The sequence below is a fragment of the Myotis myotis genome, unplaced genomic scaffold (assembly GCF_014108235.1).
Source record: "Myotis myotis isolate mMyoMyo1 unplaced genomic scaffold, mMyoMyo1.p scaffold_m19_p_1, whole genome shotgun sequence".
Lineage (NCBI taxonomy): Eukaryota > Metazoa > Chordata > Mammalia > Chiroptera > Vespertilionidae > Myotis > Myotis myotis.
Genome location: NW_023416313.1, coordinates 8455031 through 8481365, shown reverse-complemented (window position 1 = coordinate 8481365; position 26335 = coordinate 8455031). Strand labels below are relative to the sequence as shown.

At 43.4% G+C, this 26335-nt stretch overlaps 1 protein-coding gene across 9 annotated transcripts in view; it reads left to right on the top strand.

The window, feature by feature from the left end:
• The first annotated feature begins 18713 nt into the window (after positions 1-18713).
• LDB2 (LIM domain binding 2) overlaps positions 18714-26335 on the top strand; it is a 321749-nt gene continuing 314127 nt past the window's right edge. For 7 of the 9 annotated variants that reach the window (XM_036329423.1, XM_036329452.1, XM_036329442.1 and 4 more), the window contains exon 1: positions 18912-19043. In XM_036329423.1, the coding sequence (XP_036185316.1) occupies positions 18912-19043 (132 nt within the window). Of the gene's footprint in view, positions 19044-26335 lie in introns of all 9 variants that reach the window. The other 2 variants (XM_036329500.1, XM_036329432.1) reach the window with 2 other exon arrangements.

The following is a 26335-nucleotide window of genomic DNA, read 5'->3' as shown; positions in this document are numbered from 1 at the left end:
CCAGCGGGTCCAGGGGTCCCCAAAGGTGTGGATGGAGTCGGCGAAGAAGGAAGGACACGGAGACAGCGTTCAGTTGATCAGCAGCCTAGCCAGGATCTCTAGCCAGGATCTCCAGCCAAGTTCTGGTCTGGATCTCCAGCGAAGTTCTGCTGTTTATTGTCTTGTTACATCCGTATTTATCCCAGTTGATTTTAATCCTGTCAATTTCTATTACAAAGGTTAGGGTGTTTCTTATCTCCATTCCAGGGAGTAAAGATTATGTAGCTTAAGCATGACTGTTTGTAGTGATTAACTACCCGCCTGGCACTTAGTTAAGGAGTTTCATCCCCTCCCTGACTTCAGGGAAAAATTCCTACCTGGGGAAACAACCTTTCTAGGAGAGGCATCCCCTCCCTGACTTCAGGGAAAAATTCCTACCTGGGGAAACAACCTTTCTTGGAGAGGTGACCTTGGTTAAAACACACAGCGCTATGGGGAGCAAACATATTAAGAACAGTATGCTATATACGCCAGGTCCCTTGAAACATATGCTGTGCAGATGTTTCTTTCCTGCAGCGACTGTGTCAAGCAGCAAAGATGGACCGGCTCCCGGCAAATTCCCCCTTTTTTATTTTTTAAATGATAGCGCATGCAAATCAGTGGCCACCTCTCAGATTGGGCCATTTAAGTCTGGGAAGAAGAGTGGCAAGCAATGATAGTGAGCATAGCTATAAACATAGTGGATGGAGCGCAGAAGGAGCCCCATTCCTGTAGAAGGTTGCCAGCCTCTTCAGTCAAGGGATTTCAGCTGTCCTCAAGTTGTTGGTTTGGTTGTCTTTGTTGGTCTGACTAGCGGGCGGCGTCACTGGCGACAGGCTTCCCGAAGCGTCAGCAAGTTGAAGGGCTGCATCAAAGGGTCCATCAGGGCCGTGGTTGATGGTGGTGTCGATGTCCGAGGAGGAGTAAGCTGTGCCCTCTGGATCCAGCTGATATGGAAAATGGAGGGTAGTAGAAAAAGAAGAGAAAGCAAAAGAACTACAAGGCATGGAAGTGTTTAGAAAAAAGAGGGAGAAGAAAGGGAAGAAGGCAGCATCCTGACACAGCCCTTTCCTTCAGCTGCCCCTTTCCCTGTGGTCCAAGGTAGAAATGGGAAACAAGTCCTGTTGCAGTGAGAGGGCAGCTGCTGTCAGCCAGTCTCTGTCTTTACCTGGGTCCCGATCTGAGCTGGGCATGGGAAGCAGGAAGCAGCCATGGGGACAGGAGACCTTCCTCAGAAGGGCCGAGTGTTCAAGCCCCTGCACCATTGGGGAGGGGGGTCTGTGCCCCACCTTTGTTGCACCCCAAGTTTTCTCCTACTGGCCCCCGACTGTGCCTGTCTTAGGTTGCCCCACCCTGTGGAGTCTTACCCGTCGTTGACTACCAGCCATCTCTGGGCCAAGTAGGGTGATGTGAGGTGCAGTTTTGTCTCCTTGATAGCCTAAAGTCCCTCTGGCCTCCATGCCCAGCAACTGCCTTGGGATCCCCTTGCCTGCTGGCGGGGCTCTGGCATTGATCATAGGGAACTCAGGTTTCTTCTCTAGAGAGGGCCCAGCTTATGCCATTGGGCCAGAGACAGATCCATGGTACCAGCCACCATGCGGCTTCAACCTCAGCATGAACAGAGAGCTCAGGCAACAGCTATGGGCAATTGGATTGTAAGAAGAGGGTCCCTCTTGTCACAAGGGTAAGAGGGGCCAATACAGGACAAAGGAGAGTCCTGGAACAGGGCTTTCTCAGCCCAGGATGTCAGGCTCTTGGCCCAAGACAACTCCATGTATGGGGCATATACCAAACACCCCTAGTCACGGCATAAAAGGGAGATGCCCTTCCTGGAACAGTAGGGTAGGGAGATTCTAGAAAAGGCTGTGTTCAGGAAAGAAGGAGAAAGGCCAAAGAACCAGCAAACAAGTAGTTAGATTTTAAAAAAAGGAAAAAGGAAAGGAGATGTGGGGCAAAGCTGGGACATGTGGAAAGACAAAACGGAGGCACATGTGATCCTCCCAATGGACAGATTGTTCCAGCTCAGGGCTGCACATCTGCTGCAGACGGGCACTGGTCAAGTGTGCTATGATGAGGCAGAGATGGCGGGCGGTGAGACATAAGGTCGGACTAGACGGTCTGGAATCCACACAGGTGAGTCTGCGTCCTGTGGAAATATACAAGCATATCCTCTCCCCCAGGTTAAAAGTACATCAGGTCCCTTCCAGGATCCTGTAAGCAAGTCTCTCCATTTGACGAGGGCTTTAGGTTTAGTTAGATCAGGGTTCCAATGCCTGTACATCGGGGAATTTCCCTCAGAATCTACATTTAGTATATTAATTACAAATTGAGCATGTTGTAGAACATGATGAGGAGAGGAATATTTAAACTAATTTTCTTGTAATATTTTGTAACAGGAGTAAATCAAACACCGCTGGGGCTATATAATAGAACTCCCATTTGAGATAAGATATCTCTTCCCCATAATGTAAAGGGGATAGTCGTAATTACATAGGGACAGAATGTTCCTGAATGTTGATCTTCATCAGCCCAAGTTAGAATCTGAGAACTCTTTTTTACATTAGATGCCTTGCCTAGTCCTACTAGGGAAGCGGAGGTGGTGTGCATGGGCCATGAAGAGGGCCAATCCTTCCCTGCTATGCAGGAAACATCTGCTCCTGTATCCAATAGACCTTCAATTGGTTTTCCCTGAATTTGTAAAATTTTTGTAGGTCTAGTAGCATGGATTTCTTGTATCCAAAATGCTGCATCACTAGATCCAAAGCCTCCGGCCCCTCTAGCTTCCTGGGTAACAGCTGTCCCTATTTTATGTATTGGTAACAGGATTAATTGGGCAATTCTCTGGTTGGGCTGAATCTGTATAGTTGTGGTGGGTGGGGAAAGTAAAATCTGTATTTCTCCTGTGTAGTCTGCATCAACAACTCCTGGGATGACTAAGATCCCCTGTAACGAGGTGGAGCTCCGTCCTAATATTAAACCTACAGTTCCCTCAGGCAGTGGCCCAGACACTCCTGTAGGAATGGCTGCTACTGGCGAGTCTGGGGTTAGTACTGCATGGGTGGTTGAGTGGAGGTCCAATCCTGCACTGCCTGGGGTTGCCCTGAAGAGGTCACTGACTGATCGAAATTTGCAAAGGGGTTGAAGGTTGATGCCCCTATTATTGCAGGGGCCTGGGGCTGGCCCCTTCTCAAGTTTCCCGATTGAGGTGATGGGATATAACCTCCTTGGGAGCTATTTGTAAAGTTTAAAGGCCGACCATTTTTATGGTATTTTGATCTACATTCCTTTGCCCAATGGAATCCTTTCTGACATCGGGGACAAACGGTTTTTGGAGGATTAATATTATTCCCTAATGTATTTCCAGGCTGTCGAGGAGCTTGCCATCTGGCCTGAGTATTATTATTTTTATTTGGGCATTCTCTGCTAAAGTGCCCAGATAAGCCACAAGAGTAGCAGTTCATATTTCTTTTATTACCTGTAGTATTGCTGGCTTGTCCTATAGCCTGTACATATTGAGGGTATGTCTCCCCTTTGAGAGCTGCAGCTATAGCTACACCCTGTATAAATGCTGGACTTACATCAGCACACTGTTTTATAAAATCATTTATAGTTCCTGTTCTGCGAATCGGCCTTAATAAAGCCTGACAGGTATTATTAGCATTTTCAAAAGCCAGTTGTTTGATTAGGATATCGGCTGCCTCTTTGTTATTGATTACTCTCTTGACTGCCTGCATGAGGCGAGAAAGGAAATCCTGATATGGTTCCTCGACCTTCTGTTTAACCTCTGTAAGGGTGGTGGTTTTTCCTGCTGTATAAGGTAGGGATTTCCAGGCACTTACTGCACAACTGGTTACTTTGGTAAGTGCCTCTGTGGGCATATTCATTTGCTCCTCAGCCGTGTTAAAATCACCTTCTCCTAATATCATGTCTAGGGTTATTCTTTTTCTGGTTTTTTCGCTAGTGGCTACAGCTTTCTTAGCAAGATCTTCATATTCAGTTTTCCATAATAAGTAATCGCCTCCTGAGAGACAGGATTTACAAACCTGTGACCAATCATAAGGAGTCATCCATTTACTGGCTAGGGTTTCTACCAAGGTTTGTGTGTAAGGAGCTAGAGGTCCATATTCAGAGCAGGCCAATTTTAATTCTTTAAGTACTTTGTAAGGTATAGGCTCCAAGGTGGGGTTTCTATTCCCACCAGACTCATTCTCATATGTAACTGGGAAGCAGAGTGAGAATTCAAGATCTCCATTAGCTTCAGCTTCTCTTATTGCCCTTTGAAATTTAGACATGGAGCTCATAGGAGCCACAGGACCTGGTTTAGGCTTCCTTTCTAATTTGGGGAGCCTGTTTTGAATGGGAGGGCCATTCTCCTCTCTACTGACTGGAAAGGAACAATGGTCATGTTTATGATATTTATTCTCCTCCCGATCAGTAGGCATAGCTAAATTGCTTTTAGATTGAGCTGAAGACAATGATGATGTGTCCTCTCTGGGTGGAGCCGAGGGACTATTTAAATTTTGAGAAAGTTCAACCGTTTTTGCCTCTGGTGCCAAGGTGTCACAGATTGAATCCCAGAGGGAAAAGAAACATGGCAGGACCTTGTCAGATTCATGGTGTTTCTTTAATTGCTTTCCTACTTCAACCCAAGTTTTTAAATTAACAGTTCCATCCTCTGGAAGCCATTGACATACTTCTTCTAAAAAACTTTCTGTCTCACTGGGAAAAACCTCAACTCCAATTCTGCTAGTAAGCATATGCGTTAAAAGATTAATACAGAGTCTTTTTTCTTTAGACTCAGTATGACCCATCTTGTCAATCTAAGTTCTGTACTAACTACCCGCTTACCCTACTTATTCTCTATGGGGGGGGGGGGGTCTGCAGCACCCTACGGTGCAGTCCTATCCGTCCCAAGTACGGGGGGACTTACCTAAGGGAACCCTGTTCGGGCGCCAGATGCCGGAGTCCAACCCCAGCGGGTCCAGGGGTCCCCAAAGGTGTGGACGGAGTCGGCGAAGAAGGAAGGACACGGAGACAGCGTTCAGTTGATCAGCAGCCTAGCCAGGATCTCTAGCCAGGATCTCCAGCCAAGTTCTGGTCTGGATCTCCAGCGAAGTTCTGCTGTTTATTGTCTTGTTACATCCGTATTTATCCCAGTTGATTTTAATCCTGTCAATTTCTATTACAAAGGTTAGGGTGTTTCTTATCTCCATTCCAGGGAGTAAAGATTATGTAGCTTAAGCATGACTGTTTATAGTGATTAACTACCCGCCTGGCACTTAGTTAAGGAGTTTCATCCCCTCCCTGACTTCAGGGAAAAATTCCTACCTGGGGAAACAACCTTTCTAGGAGAGGCATCCCCTCCCTGACTTCAGGGAAAAATTCCTACCTGGGGAAACAACCTTTCTTGGAGAGGTGACCTTGGTTAAAACACACAGCGCTAAGGGGAGCAAACATATTAAGAACAGTATGCTGTATACGCCAGGTCCCTTGAAACATATGCTGTGCAGATGTTTCTTTCCTGCAGCGACTGTGTCAAGCAGCAAAGATGGACCGGCTCCCGGCATGGCTAGAGCTGGGGTCTTCACCTACATTGAGGCTGCTGAGGGAAACACAAGGCAGGGCCGGGAGAACAGTCTAGGATTGGCCAGTTTGAATAGCTTGATGGGCTCCAAGCTGTGGAGCTGGTCTTTAGTTCCCAGGTACTCGACCCTGAGATGAGTGAGAGAGAGGAATATTGCTTCCTGGCCATCACAGGCCAGATAGCGATAACGGAGGCTGGGCTCCAGATTGGTTAGTTTGTGTATCAAGCAAGCTCCAGCCTGGGCCCTTCATTATCTCTAAGAATTGGCTAGTTTCTCTCAGGCCAGAAAGTTCCTTTAAAATGCCCCAAACACCATAATATTTAAAAAATGCATATATAGTACACATGAATAATTAACATACATATGTAATTAAATACACACACAATACACATCCCTAGGAAACCAGCGCATCCAATAGTTAGCAACGTTTGGGGGAATCTGGTTGATACCATATTGTGAAAATTCCATGTTGAGTTTCTATTTCTTTGACCCTTGGAAGATTTCTGAGCAGAGATGTGTCCGGTCAAAATTGAGCTTTGGTAAAATTATTCTAGCAGTGGAATATAGAATAGATAATCAGACGAGGTGCCGGAAGCAGAGAATAATCACAAGGCGACTGCAAAGGTTTTCATAAGGGATGTCAGGAACCCAACCATGAAGGGGATGTCTCTGAGAAGGAATAGTTGGTCTCAAGATTAGAGAGATTGTGAAGGTTTTTTTTAATTAAATTTTTTAATACTTATAATTGTTAGAATGTTTATTAAATTGGAAAGGAATTTTTAATATTATTCAAAAGCCTTAAAATTGGTTCTGCCTTTAGAACTTAGAATCCCATTGATGGCAATCTCTCCCATGGTGGTCACTACAATGTGCCTCTCAGCTCTCTGAGTGCCAGGAGCATAATGGGCGAGAGCCCCAGCTGCTGGCCTTTGAAATGCACCCCCGCTGTCCAGCTGAGGCCACTCTGGCCTTGGGCTCCCGCCGCCAGTGGCCGACCTCAGCAGGAACACTCAGGCAGGATGCTCCTGCAAGGAGAAGCAAGTCTCCTCTGATGGTGACTTTGGCTTGAGCACACCCATTCAGGCTTCTGGACTTTTTTCTTTCTTTTTTAAAAAATACATTTTTATTGATTTCAGAGAGGAAGGGAGCAGGAGAGAGAGAGAGAGAGAGAGAGAGAGAGAGAGAGAGAGAGAGAGAGAGAGAAACATCAATGATGAGAAAGAATCATTGATTGGATGCTTCCTGCACAACCCCTACTGGGGATCGAGCCTGCAACCTAGGCATGTGTCCTGACTGGGAATCGAATCATGACCTCTTGGTTCATAGGTCGATGCTCAACCACTGAGCCACGCCAACTGGGTTGGACTTTTCTTAGAAATGCCCTTCATTCTAAGACTCTTCCGCCCAAACTTTCTCCCTTCCTCTCTCCTTTGCAGGGTTAAACCTGCATCCTGGTGGCACAGCTCTTCCAGCCTCCCCAGCTCCCTTCCTTCTTCCCCCCAGGCACTTCCCCTAATAAATCTCTTGCATTTCTAATATCAGGTGCCTGCATCTCAGAGAACCTGGCCTAAGGAAACGCTAAAGCAGCGGTTCTCAACCTGTGGGTCGCGACCCCTTTGGGGGGTCGAACGACCCTTTCACAGGGGTCGCCTAAGACCATCGGAAAACACATATATAATTACATATTGTTTTTGTGATTAATCACTATGCTTTAATTGTGTTCAATTTGTAACAATGAAAATACATCCTGCATATCATATTTTCATTACGATTCACAACAGTAGCAAAATTACAGTTATGAAGTAGCAACAAAAATATGGTTGGGGGTCACCACAGCATGAGGAACTGTATGAAAGGGCCGCGGCATTAGGAAGGTTGAGAACCACTGCTCTAAAGGAACAATTAAGTAGAGCTGAAGCTCTTTCTCTTCCAGGCACTCAATGGGTGCTCTTCCCCAGCTCCCAGTGAGTGTGGCAGCTGTGGGCCTGGCACAGAGGCTCACAGGGATGAGCTGCTGGGTCCTTCTGCACAGTGTGTGCTGTGGAGAAAGCCAGGTGATTTCACACTTGTCTTCATACTTTGAAACACTGTGTATGTCCTTCATAAGTTTGTATTATGCGTACCAACATGAAAACCAAGTTAAGATTAAAAACTGCTGGTGGGACTATCTTCATCTCACTCACTTATAGGCCAATTTGGTAACCTGTAATAAACAATTTACAAAGTAACATACCCTTTGTCTTAAAATAATTTTACCTTTAGAATTTTGTTGTGGATAAATGTGGGTGTATCCAGAGATATGTGATCAACATACCTACATAAGTGTGTGAATTGATGTATTCATCACCTTGATTGTGGTAATTATTTCACAATGTACATGTATATCAAATCATCACACTGTGCACTCTAAACAGATATAATTTTTATTTGTCAGTTGCACTTCAATAAAGCAGAAGAAGGATATTAGTATATTCATTCAAGGATTGTTGCATTAGAGGAAACAATGCAAAGAGATTTATAACTACTCTAGAGGGCAGTTAGATCAGCGAAGGCCCATTCACATAGGGCAATCCCCTGCAGCCCTTAAAAACAATGTGTAGAAAACAGGTAATGACAACTCACTTGGGAAACAAAGAAGATAAAAGCGAAGAGCGGCCTGATAAAATCAGTGGGTAAATGCCGAGTCCTTAGCAAACAGTAGAGACACAAAGTGCTGTTTTCAGAACAGTAGTTTCTCCAAGTTACCTGGGCTATTACATACTTCAAAGGCGATGGCAAATGACAGGGGGAAACCTGGCCGGTTCTGGAAAATGTACTATTATGTACAGTTATTTTCCAAAATAAATTGTTTGATCTTGGACGAGGGTAGGGCTTTCATGAAAGAAAAACACACACACCCTTCGATGTCAGCCCCAATAATAGAGGGACTCAAAAGTCAATTCCGAGCAGGCACAGGCGCCGGGGGGGCTCCTTTGTTCGCCAATGATTGTCCAGGTTCAAGTTGTGCCCTAGAAGTCCTCAGCAGGCTTTGCGAGATTTTGCATAGCCACACTGTCTTTCCTCCAGCCTTCAGGTGCCTGTCAAGTCCTGGGGTCACAGCAGCCAATCTGCAAGCCTCCCAGAGAGAGGGAGGCGGGAGGCATGCAGATGGGGGTTGGGGGAGTAGTATTTATAAGTAAGGTCTGAGAAAATAGCACAAGGAGGAAAATGTGATATCATGGATCATAATTTTAGTATGTTAGAAAAGTGCACAATAGCCAGAGATTTAGCTAGTACAGTGTTTGTTGTCACCCACTGTGCTTGCTTTGATCACAGTTTCGTGTTGTGGCATTGTGTGTGTGTGTGTGTCCGCGCACGCGTGTATGTGTGGGATTTGGGGGAAGGGTGTCATATAAGATTAGTAAAATATAGAACCTGCCCTCAGGGGTCTTATCCATAATTTAAGAAGGAAGACCAATTCTGTGTGTGGTAACTTCTTCATGCATAGATAAGAAGATCCACCACTCATCAGGGCATTGTGGAAGACATAATTTTATGTAAAGCAGCAGACTCTACATTTGCATGGCAATTAGTAGGCAATCAGTAAATGACACTATTAGTTTATTCTTTTTACTCATAGGAGGAGACAACACATAGGGTTCTCTTCCATTCCCTTCCAACTCCTGCTGTTTTGAGCTAAGCTGGCATCTTGGTGATTGGGTTTGGAAGGCTTTGCATGTCAGGTCCATTTCCTGTCTCTCCAAGGTCCCACATACTGGGTGGCTCAAATCATCAGGAACAGGTTCTCTCACTCTTCTAGGGGCTCTAAGTCCCAGACCAAGCTGTCAGTAGCCCATACTCCCTCTGAGGGCTCTAGCAAAGAATCCTTCCTTGCCTCTTCCTATCTTCTGGTGGTTTCTTTGTTTGTAACAGCATCACTCCAGTTTCCAACTCCCTCTTCACATGGCCATCTCCCCTCTATGTGTGTCTGTGTCTCTAATCATTGAATTTAGATCCATCCTAATCCAATATGACCTCGTTTTAACTTGGCTACATCCACAAAGAACCTATTTACTAATAAGGTCACATTCACAGGTACTAGGGGTTAGAACTTGAACTTAAATTTTGGGGGACATAGTTCAACTCATTACATTTACCTACTGGTAAGAACCATGTATTCAGGTCTCTAGATTTAGAAAGACCAACTCTGGCCCAGGCTAGAAGGGGGAACATGTGACCCAGGACTGGCCACTCTTTTGGCCACATAATTGGTTTAGATGTGGGCATTTGTGTCCAAACCAGGCGATGAGATTCAACGCTGGCATTTTTATTTACACTCCTGCAAAGGAAGGCTCTTTTTCTGCCGGGCAAGCTTGGACAGACATAAGCCCATTTCTGGCCACATCACCACATGGACAAGCCTGCCTGTGAGTGCAGAAAGCCTGCAGGGCTGAATTTGGGCCCCTAGGTCCTACTGTACCTGAGTTCAGATACTTCTGAATTTTCCAATGACATAAACCAATAAATTCACTTCTTTTCATTTTTTTTTGCCTCTGATATTGGGAGTCAGTTTTCCTGTACTTCCAAACAAGAGTCCTCAGTGATACACTGCATCCTCTTATTTCTCTATATGTTTTTCTTCAGGACAAAATGTGTTGCATGTCTGTGTGACTGTAGCTTAGAAGAGGCCTGCTCTCTGCTCTCCAGCAGCTTACAACTGAGCGTGGAGACAAGCAGGGGCTGAGGATATCTCGGTTGAGAGCATGGACAGAGAGGAGCCAGACTGCCGGGTTCAGTTTCCATGCCATCAATTACCACCTGGCTGACCTTGGGCAAGTTACTCAGCCTCTCTGTGCCTACGCTTTCTCATCTACAAAATAGGAACAATAATAGTTTTTATCTTATGGGACTGCTGTAAGGATTAATCAGTTAAAAATGCTGGGAGCGGTGCCCGACATTTTGTAGCAGCTATATGAAGTTAGTTACCATTATTGAGTCGAAAGTATTCTTCCTTAATGCCCATAATGGCTCTTTGAAATTAGCACCATTATCATCATTTTATAAATAAAGAAACTAATGCTAATGTCAGTGATGAGAAAGGGCATTATAGAGAAAAGCGTCCTAGAAAGTGAATCTCAAATTTATCCATTTTTGTTTGCCCAGTACCTACCATACTACCTGACTTATTGTAAGTACCCAATAAATGTGTTCTGAATAAATGAGTGAATGAATGAATGAAAATAGCCCTTGTACACCCCTATTGTACAAGGGTTGGCAAAAGTAGGTTTACAGTTATTCATGTGGAAAAATAAACAAATAGCTGTGTCACCCGGCTGGTATGGTTCAGTGGGTGAGCATTGACCTATGAATCAGGAGATCACGGTTTGATTCCTGGTCAGGGCACATGCCCTGGTTGTGGGCTCGATCCCTAGTAGGGGGCATGCAGGAAGCAGTGATCAACGATTCTCTCTTATCATTGATGTTTCTATCTCTCCCTCCTTCTCCCTTCCTCTCTGAAATCAATAGAAACATATACAAATAAATAAATAATTTTTTTCCATATGAACAATTGTAAACCCCCTTTGGCCACTCCTGTATGGAGAGCCTGGCCTGGAATTAGAAAATGTAAATTGCTAGGTCAGCTCCTGGGATTCATCCTGATAAGTTTTCATCCCTTATTTTATAAAAATATACTGAGCACCACATACTGGAGACAGCACATTAGATTCTGAGTGTACATGGGTAGATATAACCAACAATCATCAGCACTCACAAATTTACACTCTCATAGGGACATGGGGAGTATACAAGTAAATAGCCAAACCAGACGTGATCATAAAAAGAGCTCAGCATTAAAGAGTTAGCAAGTGAGATTCAGTGACGGAACAGCCATACTATTTGGATAATTTGGTCCTGGAGGGCCTCTCTGAAGAGGGAGCACCTTGAGCTGAAACTGAAGGCTAAGGAGGAGCTAGCCAGGCCAGCAGCAGAGAGGAGGGTTGCAGAATCGAGAGGAAGGAGTTTGCTGTGGAGTGCAGTGTCATGGGAGGAAAGAGAAGCACAGAGGTGGCTGGCAGGGTGGGAGGGGCCAGCTCAGAGTCTGAGGGGGCAGGTTCAGCACCGGTGGGCGCTCAGTGATCACCTGTGAGATGACTAAAGAGCATCAATGGCCCATGACGTGGGGTGGATTTTACTGTTGGGACTCAGGAAACGAGCTGCTCTCAGTGGCTGAGCACCTTCCTCAGTCATTACAGTCACTTATTAGATTTGGTTTAAGCAGGAGGACGTTAGAGAATGACAGTGGGCACCACAGGAAGGTAAAGCCAAGATGCCTCCCGAACTGCAGGGTGGACACAGGTTCCCAAGCTCCTCAGGACCATCTGCGATGCTGACTCTTCAACCAGGACTGACTCCATGCATGGAGTTTATTTATTATTATTATTATTATTATTATTATTATTATTATTATTATTATTTTAAATTTAAGTTCTTTATTGTTTAATGTATTACATAAGTCTCCTTTTCCCCCATTCACCTCTCCCCAGCTGCCCCCAACCCCTAGCACATGTGCTCAGCCCACCACCCCCGAGTCTGTGACCATTGGTTATGCTCCTATGCATGCATACAAGATACAAGTCCTTTGGTCGATCTCTTACTGCCTTCCTTTGTAGGTTGGACAGTCTATTTGATGCTTCTAGACTCTGGTTCTGTTTTTGTTCATCAGTTTATGTTGTTCACTATATTCCACAAATGAGTGAGATCAATGTGACATTTATCTTTCTCTGACTGGCTTATTTCGCTTAGCATAATGCTCTCCAGTTCCATCTATGCTGTTGCAAATGGTAAGAATTCCTTCTTTTTACAGCAGTGTAGTATTCCATTGTGTAGATGTACCACAGCTTTTTAATTCACTCATCTGCTGATGGGCACTTAGGCTGTTTCCAAATCTTAGCTATGGTAAATTGTGCTGCTATGAACATAGGGATGCATATATCCTTTCTGATTGGTGTTTCTGTTTTCTTGGGAGATATTCCTAGAAGTGGGATTACTGGGTCAATGGAAGTTCCATTTTTAATTTTTTGAGGAAACACCATATTGTTTTCCACAGTGGCTGCATCAGTCTGCATTCCCACCAGCAGTGCAAGAGGGTTCCTTTTTTCTCCACATCCTCTCCAGCACTTAGTCCATGCGTGGAGTTTAAATGCCTGAGCAAGGACAAGGGGTGCTGATGAAAAGATGGCCTTTCAGAATTCCACGAGGTCCTCCATCATTTTCATTCTATCTAAATGATGGCCAAGAGCAATGAAAGAACTTTTGGTCTCTGTTTACGTTTTCGGCTTCATATATTCCAGAGAGAAGTCTCTAAGCAAATTCATACTGGGATTGAATCCCTTTATCTGAAATCTGCTTCCCAAAGCATAGTTCAGTTCTCAGGTCTGTGTGAATCCAATCCATCCTCCTCATTCCTGCAAGTCACTTTATTTTGTCAATTTCTGACCCCTCTCCCCCAGTCCTTATGCAATAAACTACAAATTTCTCATTAATATTGTATTTAATATTGTATTGTCTCCAATGTTTACAAAGTTTCTTGACTTTGATGTCAAACATGTTCACCTCTGTGTTGGCTGCTCTGCTCGGCATGACCTTTCTCCCACTTTCATCTTTGCCTTTCTGACAGATGTTTGAAGATAAACACAAATACCAACTCCTCTGTAAAGCCTTCCTTGATTTAACTGGTTTGAATAATTCCTTCCTTCCTTGAAGACTCTTTGTAAATTAGCATTGCATTTATAAGTTTGAAGATGCTTACTATATTATGCCTTAGAGCTGTTTCTGCTACTGTCTACTTTCTATCCCAGCCTGTCCACCAAACTTCAGTCTCACTTCACATTTATTTCTGAGATTGGCAATGCCTACCACTTCTCCAAATAATAACAATGACAATTACGAACACATACTAAATGCCTAGCATGGTTCTAGTCAATTTACATGCGTTGATTTATTTAATCCTCATAAAAACTACAGGATTGTTATTAGCCCCACTTTACAGGTGAGAAAACTGAGGCACAGGGAGGGAAAGTGCCCAAGGACATACAGCTAAATTAGTGAGATTTCAAGGTTTGTCCTCTAGAAGGTTATTCTAGAACTGCCTTTCTACTGTAAAGATCCAGTGTTGGAGATTAGTTCTGTGTCTACTTTAATTTTATTCCTGGGGCTATATTCCCAGCACCTGACAGTGCTTAGGACAAAATAAGGGCTCCCTATATACTTGTGAATGAAGGATGCATATTTTGCATATCTGTAAGTCACTTGAAAGCAGAGAAGTGCCTTAGATGTCTTTATCTTTATCCCCCTGCCACAATTCAGCTATATCTTGCACATACCTGTTAGTTAAATGCTTATTGAATGAAGAGGCAGAAAGAAAAATAGAGGACACAGAAATAGGTAAGGAAGGGCAGAGAGGGGAATTGAGAGTGGAAAGAAAACTAGCTTTCTGAAACAAATAGAGTTTGCTAGCAGGAATTGGAGGGGGTGCAATTGAATAGATTAAGGAAAGGGACAATGACTTAAATACCTAAAGGGACCAGGCAGGCAAATGAAAATTAGGGACATTGGCTGGTGAAGGCCACAGAGTGATGGAAATCATGATGGAGTCACGTCCCAGTGCTTAAGATTTTTCAAGAGAAGGTGAAAATCTGGATTTTATGTGAAATTCTTGATTTTTGTAAACTGTTGGCAAACATTTCAAATTAAAGGAAAAATAAGCACTCACTGGATTAAACCTGAGCTGAATATAGCAAGATGAGGTCTTTTGGAACTTATTCAATACTCAACATGCAAAATTATATGTAAACTAGCATGGTCCAATCTTTGGGGTAAGAGAACTGTCACACTGGGGTTAGGCTTGCTCATTCATATTTTAAATTTTTATTTTGTATTTTTTAAAAATATGTTTTTATTGATTTCAGAGAGAGGAAGGGAGAAGGAGAGAGAGAGAGAAAGATCCGTGATGAGGCTTGCTCATTCTTTTAGGGTATACTGATACTGCTTGTTGAATTTCCCTATGGTGTCCCAAAGGATGATTTGCAGGCTCATAATGAGCACCTCATTGGTTTCTCTTCTCAGGCTCATTTTGGGGCCATAAGAAGACGAGCCATAGCTGGTCCATCAAGAAGCAAGGAAGTAGGACAGATAGACAAGTGGCAAAACCAGCCAGTTAACCTGATGGGGCCAAGGATTAAACACCTAACAGTGCAGCTTTAGGAATATGTGCCAGGAGATTTTTTATTTTGAACAAATAAAAAAATGATGAAAGCAGTTGGACAAGGCTTCAAGGAGAATGGGCATAAGTGGGGGCAGGGGACAGCAGGTGTCTGAAATTAAGCAGGAGAAAGAATGAAGAGCCACTTCATCCTCTTGGCTTTTCTTCCATTTAATTGGGGACATATGGCTTGAGAACCTACTGTGGCCTCAGTACCACACTGGTCGCTAGGGACAGAAAAACAGATCCTTAAAGATGAGAATGAACCTGAGCTTAAGACCTAGGGACAAACTGGTGTGGATCTTGTCCCTATCACTTATTAATTGTGTGATTTTGAAGAAGTTTCTTAGCATCTCAAAGCCTCAGTGTCCATTTCTATAAAATGGGGAAAGTAATTGAATCAATCGCATTGGATTATTGTGAGATTAACGAAGAATATTTGTGGAAACCACTCAGCACAGTGTCTGCCACATAGTAAATACTCCACAAATGACAGCAATTGCTATGTTTGCATGTAAATTCTCTAATAAAAGAATATAGAAGATACCCTGTTGACCCCAAGGAGTAAATTATTCTCCATCTCTTCCTTTTATGTATTTTCTTCATAGCACACACTACAATTTGAAATTATGTTCCCGGAGACACAAAAGTTCTACACAGTCCCCCCAACCCCCACATTGGTTGCAAGGGACAGGAAGGCAGGGCTTCTATCTCCTGTGTCCACCTTGACCTCCTGTTGTTCCTTAGCACTTAAGCATATACATTTGACCCTTAAAGAACATACGTATGAACTGCATAAGAGCATTTAAACATGATTATTTTTTCAATAAATAACCATCAGCCCTTCACATCCATGAAATTCCAATCGGCAGATTCCCAAACAGTATTTTCTATCCACTGTTGTGAATCTGCAGTTGGGAATACAAAGCTACTGTTTTCTAATTGTGGCTGGTTGGATTGGTGGAGGGGAAGACCTGATTATAGAGCCAAAAATTATACACAGATTTTCAACTTCCTGGGGGTGCCCCTAACACTGGAACTGTTCAAGGGTCAACTGTACTAGGCAAGTGAGAAAAACAACATTTTTTGAGCATTTATATGTGTGGGTTCTAACACATTCAAGAGTAGTGTTTCATCTAGTTCTTTGCAATAATCTGATGGATTGTTATTATCATTGTCCTCAATTTAAAAAATGAGGGGACTGAGGTACAGAGAGGACCAGTGATTTATTCAAGTTCACAGGACAAGTAAGTGGTGGAACCAGGGTTGAATTGTCCTCTGGGCTGGTGCCTGTGCCTACATCCTTTGTGAAAGAAATATCTGTGGAACCAATGAATTCATTAATAGGAAGTGAAAAAGGGTTTGCAGGGGAGGAGACAATTTAGTTGGGTACCAGGATGAGTAGGACTTTGCAGGTAAACAAGGGACAAAAGCACAAATATGTACATTCGTGGAATGAGATTCCAACTTCAGGAAGATCAAATGTAGCTAATTAATTGTGTGTGTGATGTGTTTGATAGAGAGACAGAATGAGACAGAAGAGACATACTAGTACAGAGAAAGAGAGAGAGAGGAAGAGAGAGAGAGAGACTGAGAGACTTTAACTAGCCTTGTGAACCATGTAGAGGAGTTTGGACATTTTTCCTACATACAGCAGGAAAACACTGAAGGGAAAACATGGGACATGATCTATATTCCTTTTCTACAGTCAGCATTCTGAGTAGAATAAGGACGAATCACCAGTTAGGAGTGAATTGTGAATCTGTGAGCAGGGACACCAGTTTGGAGACTCATGAAATGGGAGGGCTGAGAAACCACATACATGGACCAAACAAAATGAAGTTTCAGACGTTTCTGAATTTGAATTAGGTATTAACAGGAGCAATATTTACAACGTTATAACTTGGAATGGTCCAGAAAAAATTAGTGAAAAGAGCCCCTGTGCCTTTATTCAGAAAGTGGTTCCCAAAATGAATTTTTGAGCTTTTCCTTTTTGGGTCAATACTGGGCTTCACATACCTGCTAGGTGGTACTTTGATTCTTGCCTTGACACAGCCAGGTAAACACAAACTCAGGCAGGCACTCAACTCTTGGACCGTCTTTAGTTTGGGAATTTAAACACAAGGAACTGTTAGGTTTTGCAGTGGCCATCATTCCAAAACATAAATCACACCAAATTTGTTTGAAATCCTGTCTTTAGAAGGTTGTGTGTTTTGACAAACCTTGCAGCAAATTTGGTCCAGCTTTTGGATTTGTAATGAAACCTGACACCAAGCATGCTGGCCTGCCTTGGGGTCTCTGGAACAAGCGCCAAGCAGCCTTAGTGCAATGCCTCCCTAATCGCATCCTGGCAAGTCACAGGATTGTGTTGGGCTGCGCTGGACTTTTTGGGGGTGGAATCTGCAACCATTTCATGCAATTATGGAAAAGGACCAAGGAGGACAGCGATTTGGGGACATTTCTGTGCCTAAATAGTCTTAAAAGTGTAAATTGCAGTATTAGCAATACCTTATCCCCTGTTGGCTAGTGACTTGGAGATACCCCAAGCCATGAGTGGTGCAGGAAGTTAATTAATCTGCCTATTAAAAAGAAGAAAGGTCTCATTTGCATGCATTTACATTCAGGTCTTGCATGCATCTTGCTTTTGGTGGTCTTTGCTTTCTTTCCTTAATGCCACTGACCTAGCTAGGTATTCACTCCACACGTTTACATTTTCTGTGTCTGAGCTTTGTTTAAGGGTATATATCTTCTTATCATTGGTTCCAGCAGAATTTGATTGCCATGGAGATAATTTTATTCTCTATAGAGATTCTTTCCCCTCCCATGGCTGTTTTCTTCCAGGGGTCATATAGCACAGGTGAGAAAAGATTTATATACTTGACCAAAATAAAGACCCATCTCCATCAGAGTTGCTTGGGGATGAGCCATTCAATTATCTGCAATTTCCCACTGAACTGATTTTCCACGGTCATTTTTGTGGAAGTTTCTCTTTCTTGCTTTTTCTATCTTTTAATGGGAGGTCTGCTTCTGGAGTTTTGTTTTTGTTTTTTTTCCCCTTGGGGGAAAAAGTCCATTGCTTCATAGATGTATCTCTGGCACCCAACCTTCCCAATCATTGTTTTTACCTGAAAATGCCTAGGCAACCTGAATCCAGGCCCCCTCAAACCAGCCTGGAAGGAAGTCTTGGAGGAGGAGGAGGAGGAGGAGGAGGAGAAGGAGGAGGAGGAGGAGGAGGCAGGGAAGAAGAGAGATTGGGGAGGGGTGAGCCTGAGGAAGGCTTGAAATGCAAAGACTATATGACAAGCTCTTGGAACAACAACAGCAAGTAAAAACAAAACTATAGCAGGAGGTGAGTGCAGAGGGAAATCCTTGCATGTGAGTGAATCCCCAGCTCCCGTGTGGGGGACCAGGGTGCCCTGTTTCCGTGTTTTGTAGTCATCATATTTCTGACACATGACCACAGTGTGGCTGTCAGGGGTGAGTGGCTCAGGCAGCCCGTGCAACCACCTATGTGCTAACAAGCTCAGCAATCAGGTGGGGAAGGGTCCTGGCTGGAGGGAAAAAATTAAAACCAAACCTTAGACCTCTGTCAGCCTGCGAGGAGAATTATATTTTTGAACTCCTCTACAGTGTGGACAGGAAATGACCTCTCCACAAACTGCTTCTTTAAAAACAAGCAGTGGTGCCTAAAGCTATCCAGCTCCCCCCCCCCCCTCCCTCCCTCTCCCTCTCTCTCTCCCTCCCTCTCCCTCTCCTCCTTCCTTCCTTCCCTCCTTCCTCCCTCCCACCCGCCCTCCTCTCCAGAGCTCCTGCTCTCTCCCTCTGCCTGCTCTCCCTCCCTCCCTCCCTCCTCCCTCCCACCCTCCCTCCTCCTCGCTCCCGCTCCTCTCGCAGTAGAGGGCTCCGAGAGCAGCTCCCAGCCAGTGTGCTCAGCCTGCCTGCCTGCCGCTGTGTGTGTGTGAGCGCGTGTGCGTGCGTCTACTTTGTACTGCGAGGAACACAGCCCATGTGCTCTGCATGGACGTTACTGTTACTCTGTGTAGCTTGATTTTCCACAAGCAGGCAAGATGTCCAGCACGCCACACGACCCCTTCTATTCTTCTCCTTTCGGCCCATTTTATAGGAGACACACACCCTACATGGTACAGCCAGAGTACCGAATCTACGAGATGAACAAGAGACTGCAGTCTCGCACAGAGGTAAGTACTTCCACCCCGGCGTGTGTTTGTGTATGTTTTCGGAGAACTGTGCATGGGCTTTGCCCGGGGATGCCGACTGAATTCCGTGGGAAGTGTCCCGCTAGATACTACCACCTACGTGGAAACAAGCGCCAGGATGGAGCCACTAGTTTGAACGCCAGGTTTCCAGGCGCAGCAACTCTTAGAGCGGGGGACAGTTTCAGCTGGAATCTTGAAACAGACAGCCCAGCACTTGCCTGGCTTGTGGGGTCTCCAGACAGGCTGCTGTCCCAGAACTCCCGGGGTTGCAGGCTCCCAGGCGGTCAGTGAACTAGCGTGTCTTGAGATAGAATTCCAAGGGATTTTGTGATCGTTTGTATCCCGCAAAATAATTTGTTAACACATCCCAGGGGAAGTCTGTTTTGACTTGCATTGGCTTTTTAAAGTCATCAAAATCGAGATGAAGGGGGCAGAAGGGTGACCCCGAGTACTTTTCCGAACTAGCCCTGGTGGGGACAGGGCTGTAGATTTCCTTGTTAAATTCCGAAACCGGTTGCTTGGGGCAAGGGGGTTCTTGACTTTGTCCTGTGGGGATGGGAGCGTCTCCTAAGGGCTCTACCTTCCTCCGGAGCTGGCTCAGCAGTCAGGCCAGCTGGAGTTTTGGCATATCTGGGATTTTGTGCCTGAACGAGGGAGCCCAGCCTAGGGGCCAGCAACTCTGGGAGTAGAGAAGAGAACAGGACTTTGAGAACTTTGTCAATGCAAAACTCCAGGCTGCCTCCTGCAATTTGAATATTTAATGCCAGCTGACTTTTTCTCTGTGCTGGCTCTGCGGGCCAGCCCTGCTCCTGGGCTGTCCCTGTGCCTGGAAGTTGGGGCTTTGTGTTGATGTTGTAAGGAGGAGTTCTTAGTCTGCACTAAAGTCACTTTAGGAAGTAGAAATCGCTGGGAAGTCAGTCTTATCTGTAGAGATCAAATGCCCAGAGGGTGCATGGCGAAGAGCTTTGGTGGAATTTTAGATTGAAGAGTGACTCTCAGCTCTGGAAAGGAACTCACCTGAGGCTACAGGATAAAATAAAACACACTTGCTTGAATTGTCAACGGAGCCATGGAGCATTCATGATGCTTACCGTATTATTATAACACAGCTAACAAGATGTGACCTGCTTTCTGATTGGCTACCTCCTGGACAAGGACTGATTGCTTTTTTAACTGGGCTGTCTTGATCACTGCTATTTTCTTCATATGTTACTAACTCCATCGGTGTTAAATATAAATGAGGACACTGTTGCTCTCCCTGGAAGTCAGTCGCTTTCCAGAAGTAGAAACTGTTTTGCTTAGAGTGGTGAGCTGTTGGCCGCCAATGACATTTGTGTGTGTTGCTCTGTGTGTACTTGTGTGTTACAGTTGGTATATCTCTCAGACCTTTGCCACTGTGTGCTGCAATCTTGAGTGCCTGCATAAACTATTGGTGGCTGTAGCTTGCTTTCAGAATTAGGAGAATATAAACCGTCTTATAGTTCACACACACATTCATTGCAATATAAATTTTAGGTAAAAATGTCTTAGAAATAGGATTACTTTAAAACGAGAGGTCAAGGGCCATGATGGCTCAATTCTTGAAGAGCAACAGGATTTAAAAATAATCTGTGTCCACTTCACATTGTGGAAAGTTTTGGAGGAGTTGTGGAAAGAGGTTTACGTCCTGTCCGCCTTGGCTAGGAGAGCAGGCAGGTTTCTCGGATACCTGTGCTCCCCTGTGCCTTTAATTTTCACTTGGCCAGGGCTCAGCTAAGAGTCGCATGGGGAGACCACTCCATCCCCGCCTCAGGATGCAACAAGGTCCCCACTTTATTTCACATTTGAGAGGAAACCTTTGAAAAGCCCCCATTCATGTTATGTTTCTTAAAAATGGTACATTATTACCTTTCTTTTCTTTTTTGAGAGCTAACCTCAGGTATTCCTAACTTTTGGATTATGGGGTATTACTTTTAAAGATTTCTTCTTAGTGGAAAAACTACTTCATAACTCAAGAACCTGGAGAGAAAAGCTTGCTATGACAGATCTTAAAAATGTGTGTAAACCTCCCTGGCTGTGACAGAAAAGCAGTTTAACTTTTTCTTGGTGTGTCCTAGGGCCAACCTCAAAGATGCTCCTCTCCCCCTCCCTTAAGTAGATCTTTTCTTTAATTAACCAAATAATTGCCCTGACACTTTTTCTTTGCCAAACATAACTAATGTCGTGAACCTAGAGCCATAACCTTTTCCTTTTTATTTCATATGAAAAAAGAATCATATAATTGCTCCTAAGATATTTATTACTTTTAAAATATATTTCAATTGATTTTTTTAGAGAGAGAGAGAGAGAGAGAGAGGAAGGCAGAAGGACACAGAGGGAGAAACAGCCATCAGCTGCCTCCTGCATGCCCATACCAGGGATCTAGGACCCAGCCCGAAACTTGGACATGTGCCCTGACCAGGAATCGAACCTGCATCCCTTCCATGCAGGGGATGACACCCAACCAACTGAACCGCACCAGCCAGGGTGCTCCTAAGATATTTATTCACATTAAATATTAAATTTTGATCATGGTTTGGAATTGGAAAAGGAAATATTTAGGAAAAAAGTTATATTGTACCTTTACCCACAATGGTTACTTATGATAAAGTTGTTCTGAGCCAGAGATGGCTTGGTTGGGATAAAATACCATACTACCCAGCAAGAATGACCAGTTTATTCACACCCACAATCAAATAGATTGTTGAACAATTACTTTCAGAATTTAACCAATGCATCCAACCATTGGGCCAGAGAGGCTCAGCCTTCCCTCTCTCTCTCCTGGCTTGGGGCCCTATGTTACGTAGTGTTATTTTATTGACTCCTAACACCACCCACACAGGCACACCTAGGTAATACTGTTAACTCCCCATTCCCTTTTCAGTGTTGACTTGGCTAGGAAGGAATTGCAGCCAGTCATTCTGTGAGGAATAAATTGAAGATCAAGTTCTTAGAAGTTTCCTGGAACCTCCCTTTTTCATGGACAAGAAGGAGAGTAGTAAAGAACCCTGGTTTTTATGGGCTCCCCTTCTATTGCTGACTGTCAGTCAGAGCATCCTCTCACGGGGGTTTGTGCATTTCTTCCAAGTAAGTCAAATCCACCCCCTTCAGAAGCTGAGTAGTTTTTAGTTTAAAGAGCATTAGATTGGGCATTAATCCTGTTTGTTTCCGTAATATACTAACTGGTTGGTTTGGACCTTGGGTCCTCATTGGCAAATTCCTTGCAAAGCCCTTGAATTAAAAAATTCAGACACTGCGAGAAAGTCCCGGGTTTGGTTTGCTTTGGCATGAGAAAGTATTGTGAACTAGAGGGGGGCATAATCATTACCTTTTTGCTCCTAGTATTTAGTTCAAAATCACAAATGGTACTGAAATAATAGGCTAATCGTGGAGGAAGTGTGGAAGACAGAGGCCCTGCCGGTCTCCTTTAAAGCTGGCTCTTGGAGCAAGGAATTCCTGGGACAAAGTAGGTATTTGCTAACTAGCCCATGGCCAATGAATCAGTAGGTGAAGGAGGAGAGTTTGAGAAAGATATCATGAAATTAGCACCTTTCCTGAGAAACACAATTTCAAATGCCTCTGGGGGCCTGGTATCCGGTGAAGCTTCTCTGGGCATCCGCTTCCTCCACTCACCTCCATATTATCCACATTTACTTCATCATGAGGTTATTTAGATCTCTAATCTTTATGGCAAAAGAAAGCCAGTGCCAAAGATTTTAGAACCTCATCTCTTTGTAAAAGAATATGATGCATGGCAAAGCAAACAAACAAAAAAAAACACCAACCAAAAAACAAAAAAGTTTAAATGCTGTTGGCTGTTCTGGCAAATAAAATTTCTTTGCAACATCAGAATCTCAGTGAAATTTTATAAAGAAATGTGTGGGTGTTTCCCCCCCTTTTAAATGAAATTAAGAAAAACTCTGAGATCTGTGTCACTGTTGACCAGTGCAATTCCCAGGCAGTGGAAGGGACTTTCATTTTCCCTTGTGTTAGCCACCAGGAGTTGACCTGGTGTCTCCCAAAATTCAGGCATTTGATGGTCTTGCTGTCCCAGATGTACAGGACTGCACCGTGATATAATTTAGTATTGCACATCAAGTACAGTCAAATAGGATATAAAAATGTGTTCTAAAGACTTCAGAATTTGTTCTGTAGAAAGCTTCCAGAATGACAAAAACTATTTTTTTTTTTTTTTAATTTCTTGAGGTCTGTGCTATGGGATGAAAATATAGGGGAAATATGAGGCCCATCATAAGGACTTTCATTTTTAGCAAAGGGATTTCACTAATGTTGGCTTATTACAGAATTTAAAAAACTTTATCAGTGAAATTGTAAAGATCCTTGTTGATAACTTTGCTATACCTTGTTTCCTCATACAAATTGACAAAATATGTCTCCCGCTTTCATGAAGATGTTTGTAAGTATACATTTTTCACGTTGTTAGGATACTCATTTTAATAAAATAACACACACATCAGGGAAGGGTGTGGGTTCCATTCTGTGTTTCTGCTGTTTTGCGATTTATTTTTCCTTTTGTCACTATTACACACCCCACTCCAAAAGAGAAAAGTGACTACAGTTGGAAGCTGCACACACAAGGATTTTATTAGAATTACAGTGTTTAGTTTTATAGGGTTTAATAGGAATGGTAAAAATGTTTGAAGACCTTGAAATTTAAATCTGCTGCTTTTCACCCCTTCTCAGTTCAACTCTCCAACTCCCTGGGGAGGGGGTTGGAGGGGGTGGGGCCTCCCAGCCTTTTCTTTCAGCTACATTTTTATATACTTCAGTCACAGGGTTTCACGTTGTAACATCATGTTTATTCATGGAGAGCTCAGTATCATTGATGCTCAGATGGAGCCTAGTTAAAATGAGATTAGGTATTTTGGCTAGGTGGTGGGAGGTGGGGGTTGGGGGGGGGGATGAAAAATGCTTTGTGATAACTTGGAAATTATTCTCCCCCTAGAAATTTAGAAAGCAAAATGTTGCTGTTGCTCTGAAGCATATGAATGATTTTCAGTGTTAAACACAGAACTTTCCAAGTTTTGTGAAGGGGGGTGGTGAGGGGTGGGGGGATGGTGTGTTGGTCGTAGTAAGGAAAGCTATTTTGAAAATGTTAAATGAAACCAAAAGTGCAGTTTTAAAAAGGAGAACTTGCAAACTCTTATTTTTCAGGCTCTCTACATAGCCTCAGCAAACACACTGCAGGACTCTTGTACTGCTTTTATTTTCCTGAGGTCTTTTTCCCCCCTTTCTTTCCATATTCTTACTATGGGAACTGTTTTTAATTAAAAATTGCTGCAAACTAACTATTTGGAGGAGGCCGTGGAGGGGAAAAAACCCTCTCAACTCACATTCAACACAGATTCTTATCTGCCTAGAATCAATGCACATTTCTATTTCTCCCTTTCTGGTGCGTAAATTATGATATAGGATAAAAAACAGTATTCATTTTTTTACGCGTTTAGCTTGCTGTTTGGGTTTCAGAAAGAAATTAATTTAAATTGTATGGAGAGCAGGGCAATAAATCTCCTTTTATTGCATTTGTCCACGCAAACTCATTTTTCACAAGGAGCACAGAACACCCCCTTTTCGAACGAGCAAACAAAACATAAAACAAACAACCTCAAACATTCAACTTTATACATCGGCAAGAACAAGATTCATAAACATACTTATTTGGATTTGGTTGGTGGGTCTCAAAACATAATTGATTCTGAAAAACAATGTCTTTCAGAAAGTGTCAGTCAACAGAGTTTTAAAATATATTCCACTGATGTAGATATGACATGCACCTTTATTGTTGTTAGTCTCTTTCTCCCTTTCTTTTTTTCTTTCTTTCTTTTCCTTTATTCCTTTCTCCCTCTCCCTCTCTTTTTCTTCTCTCTCCTGTTTTTATTTGTTTGACCCTAGATGTTATATGGTGTGTGTGTGTTTATTTTTTAATTTAAATTCTAGCACCATGCATCTGAACATAGGCAACTATTAACATTTAAAGCAAAATCCCATCATTCTTTAAGAATCCCCATGCTTCTGGCGATGCCGATACCAGAGTCGGAAAATAGATGACGAAGACATTTTCTGTTATCCAGAAGCTTACAATTGGTCACGAAGGGAGACCGCCAGACCAGCTCTTACAGTGAGGTACTATGATAGAGTAATCCACAGTGGTGTATGAGTGTGCGAATGTATTAAAATGCAGACACACTTCTGAAAGGTAGGCATGGTGATCATAACTAGCTTCTATGGAGTGTTTAGAATCTGTTGGGTCATGGTGCTAAGTGCCTTTAGGTCAGCTCATGTGACCCTCATAATCACCTCTGAGACAGGTACTGTTAACATCCCCATTTTCATTGATGAGGAAAGAGGGGTTAAGTAAGTTGTCCAAGGCCATGCAGATGGTAGTTTAGTTTTAGGGGTTATGCTGTTAACCACTCTGCTAAAGCAACTCTCTTGAGATAAGCAATAACAGCTAGAATTCTAGTTTCACGTGTGGACATTTATTAGGTAAATATGTATGGTTTTTTCTAGGACAGGTTGACTTTGGTAGTGGCTGCAAAGTTGACCCCATCCACCTAACTCAGTTAAACTGTTTGTCTCTCAAATGCTTCATTTCAAAAAGAACCATGTGAAATTCCAAAGGAGGGAGCCAGAGATGGAACGTATATAAAAAAAAGAACCAAAATCACACTCACCATTGAAGAACAAATATCTTTACTGTTCCTTGAAGGGGCATTATCTGAAGAATCACTGGAATTTCTATGGAATCTTATGCATAGTCGTCTAAAAGTTTAATTATTTTACTTGAAAAATACTTAGATTTTCATCCAGTGCTTGACTCTTCTTAGGCAAGTTCTGTGGAAGATGGTCTTTTAATCATTTTAAAGAGTAGTAGGATGCCTATAAAAACCATTTCATTTTTGGTGGCACCACTCCCTTCCACATGTGAGGGTGAGGGAGATTAAACTATAATTAGAATTTGATGCGGCATTGGCTTCCTTTTTGGGTAATCAACTTGGAATTTTAGAGAACATGAAGGCACAGAGAGGAAAGAACCCCCAGCATGCTTTAACTTCCACTCTCCTGATTTGGTCCTCTCCTGAGAGGCAATCTCTCCACATCGTGTGTCTCTGCATTTCTGTGTGGAGGAGTGATGCTTCCTTTCTGCCCTGCTGTAGCCACCTTGGCCATTGTCTGTAAATACCTGCCAATTATTGGAGATAAGATGGGCCTCCTCATTTGACTTATGCCCAAGC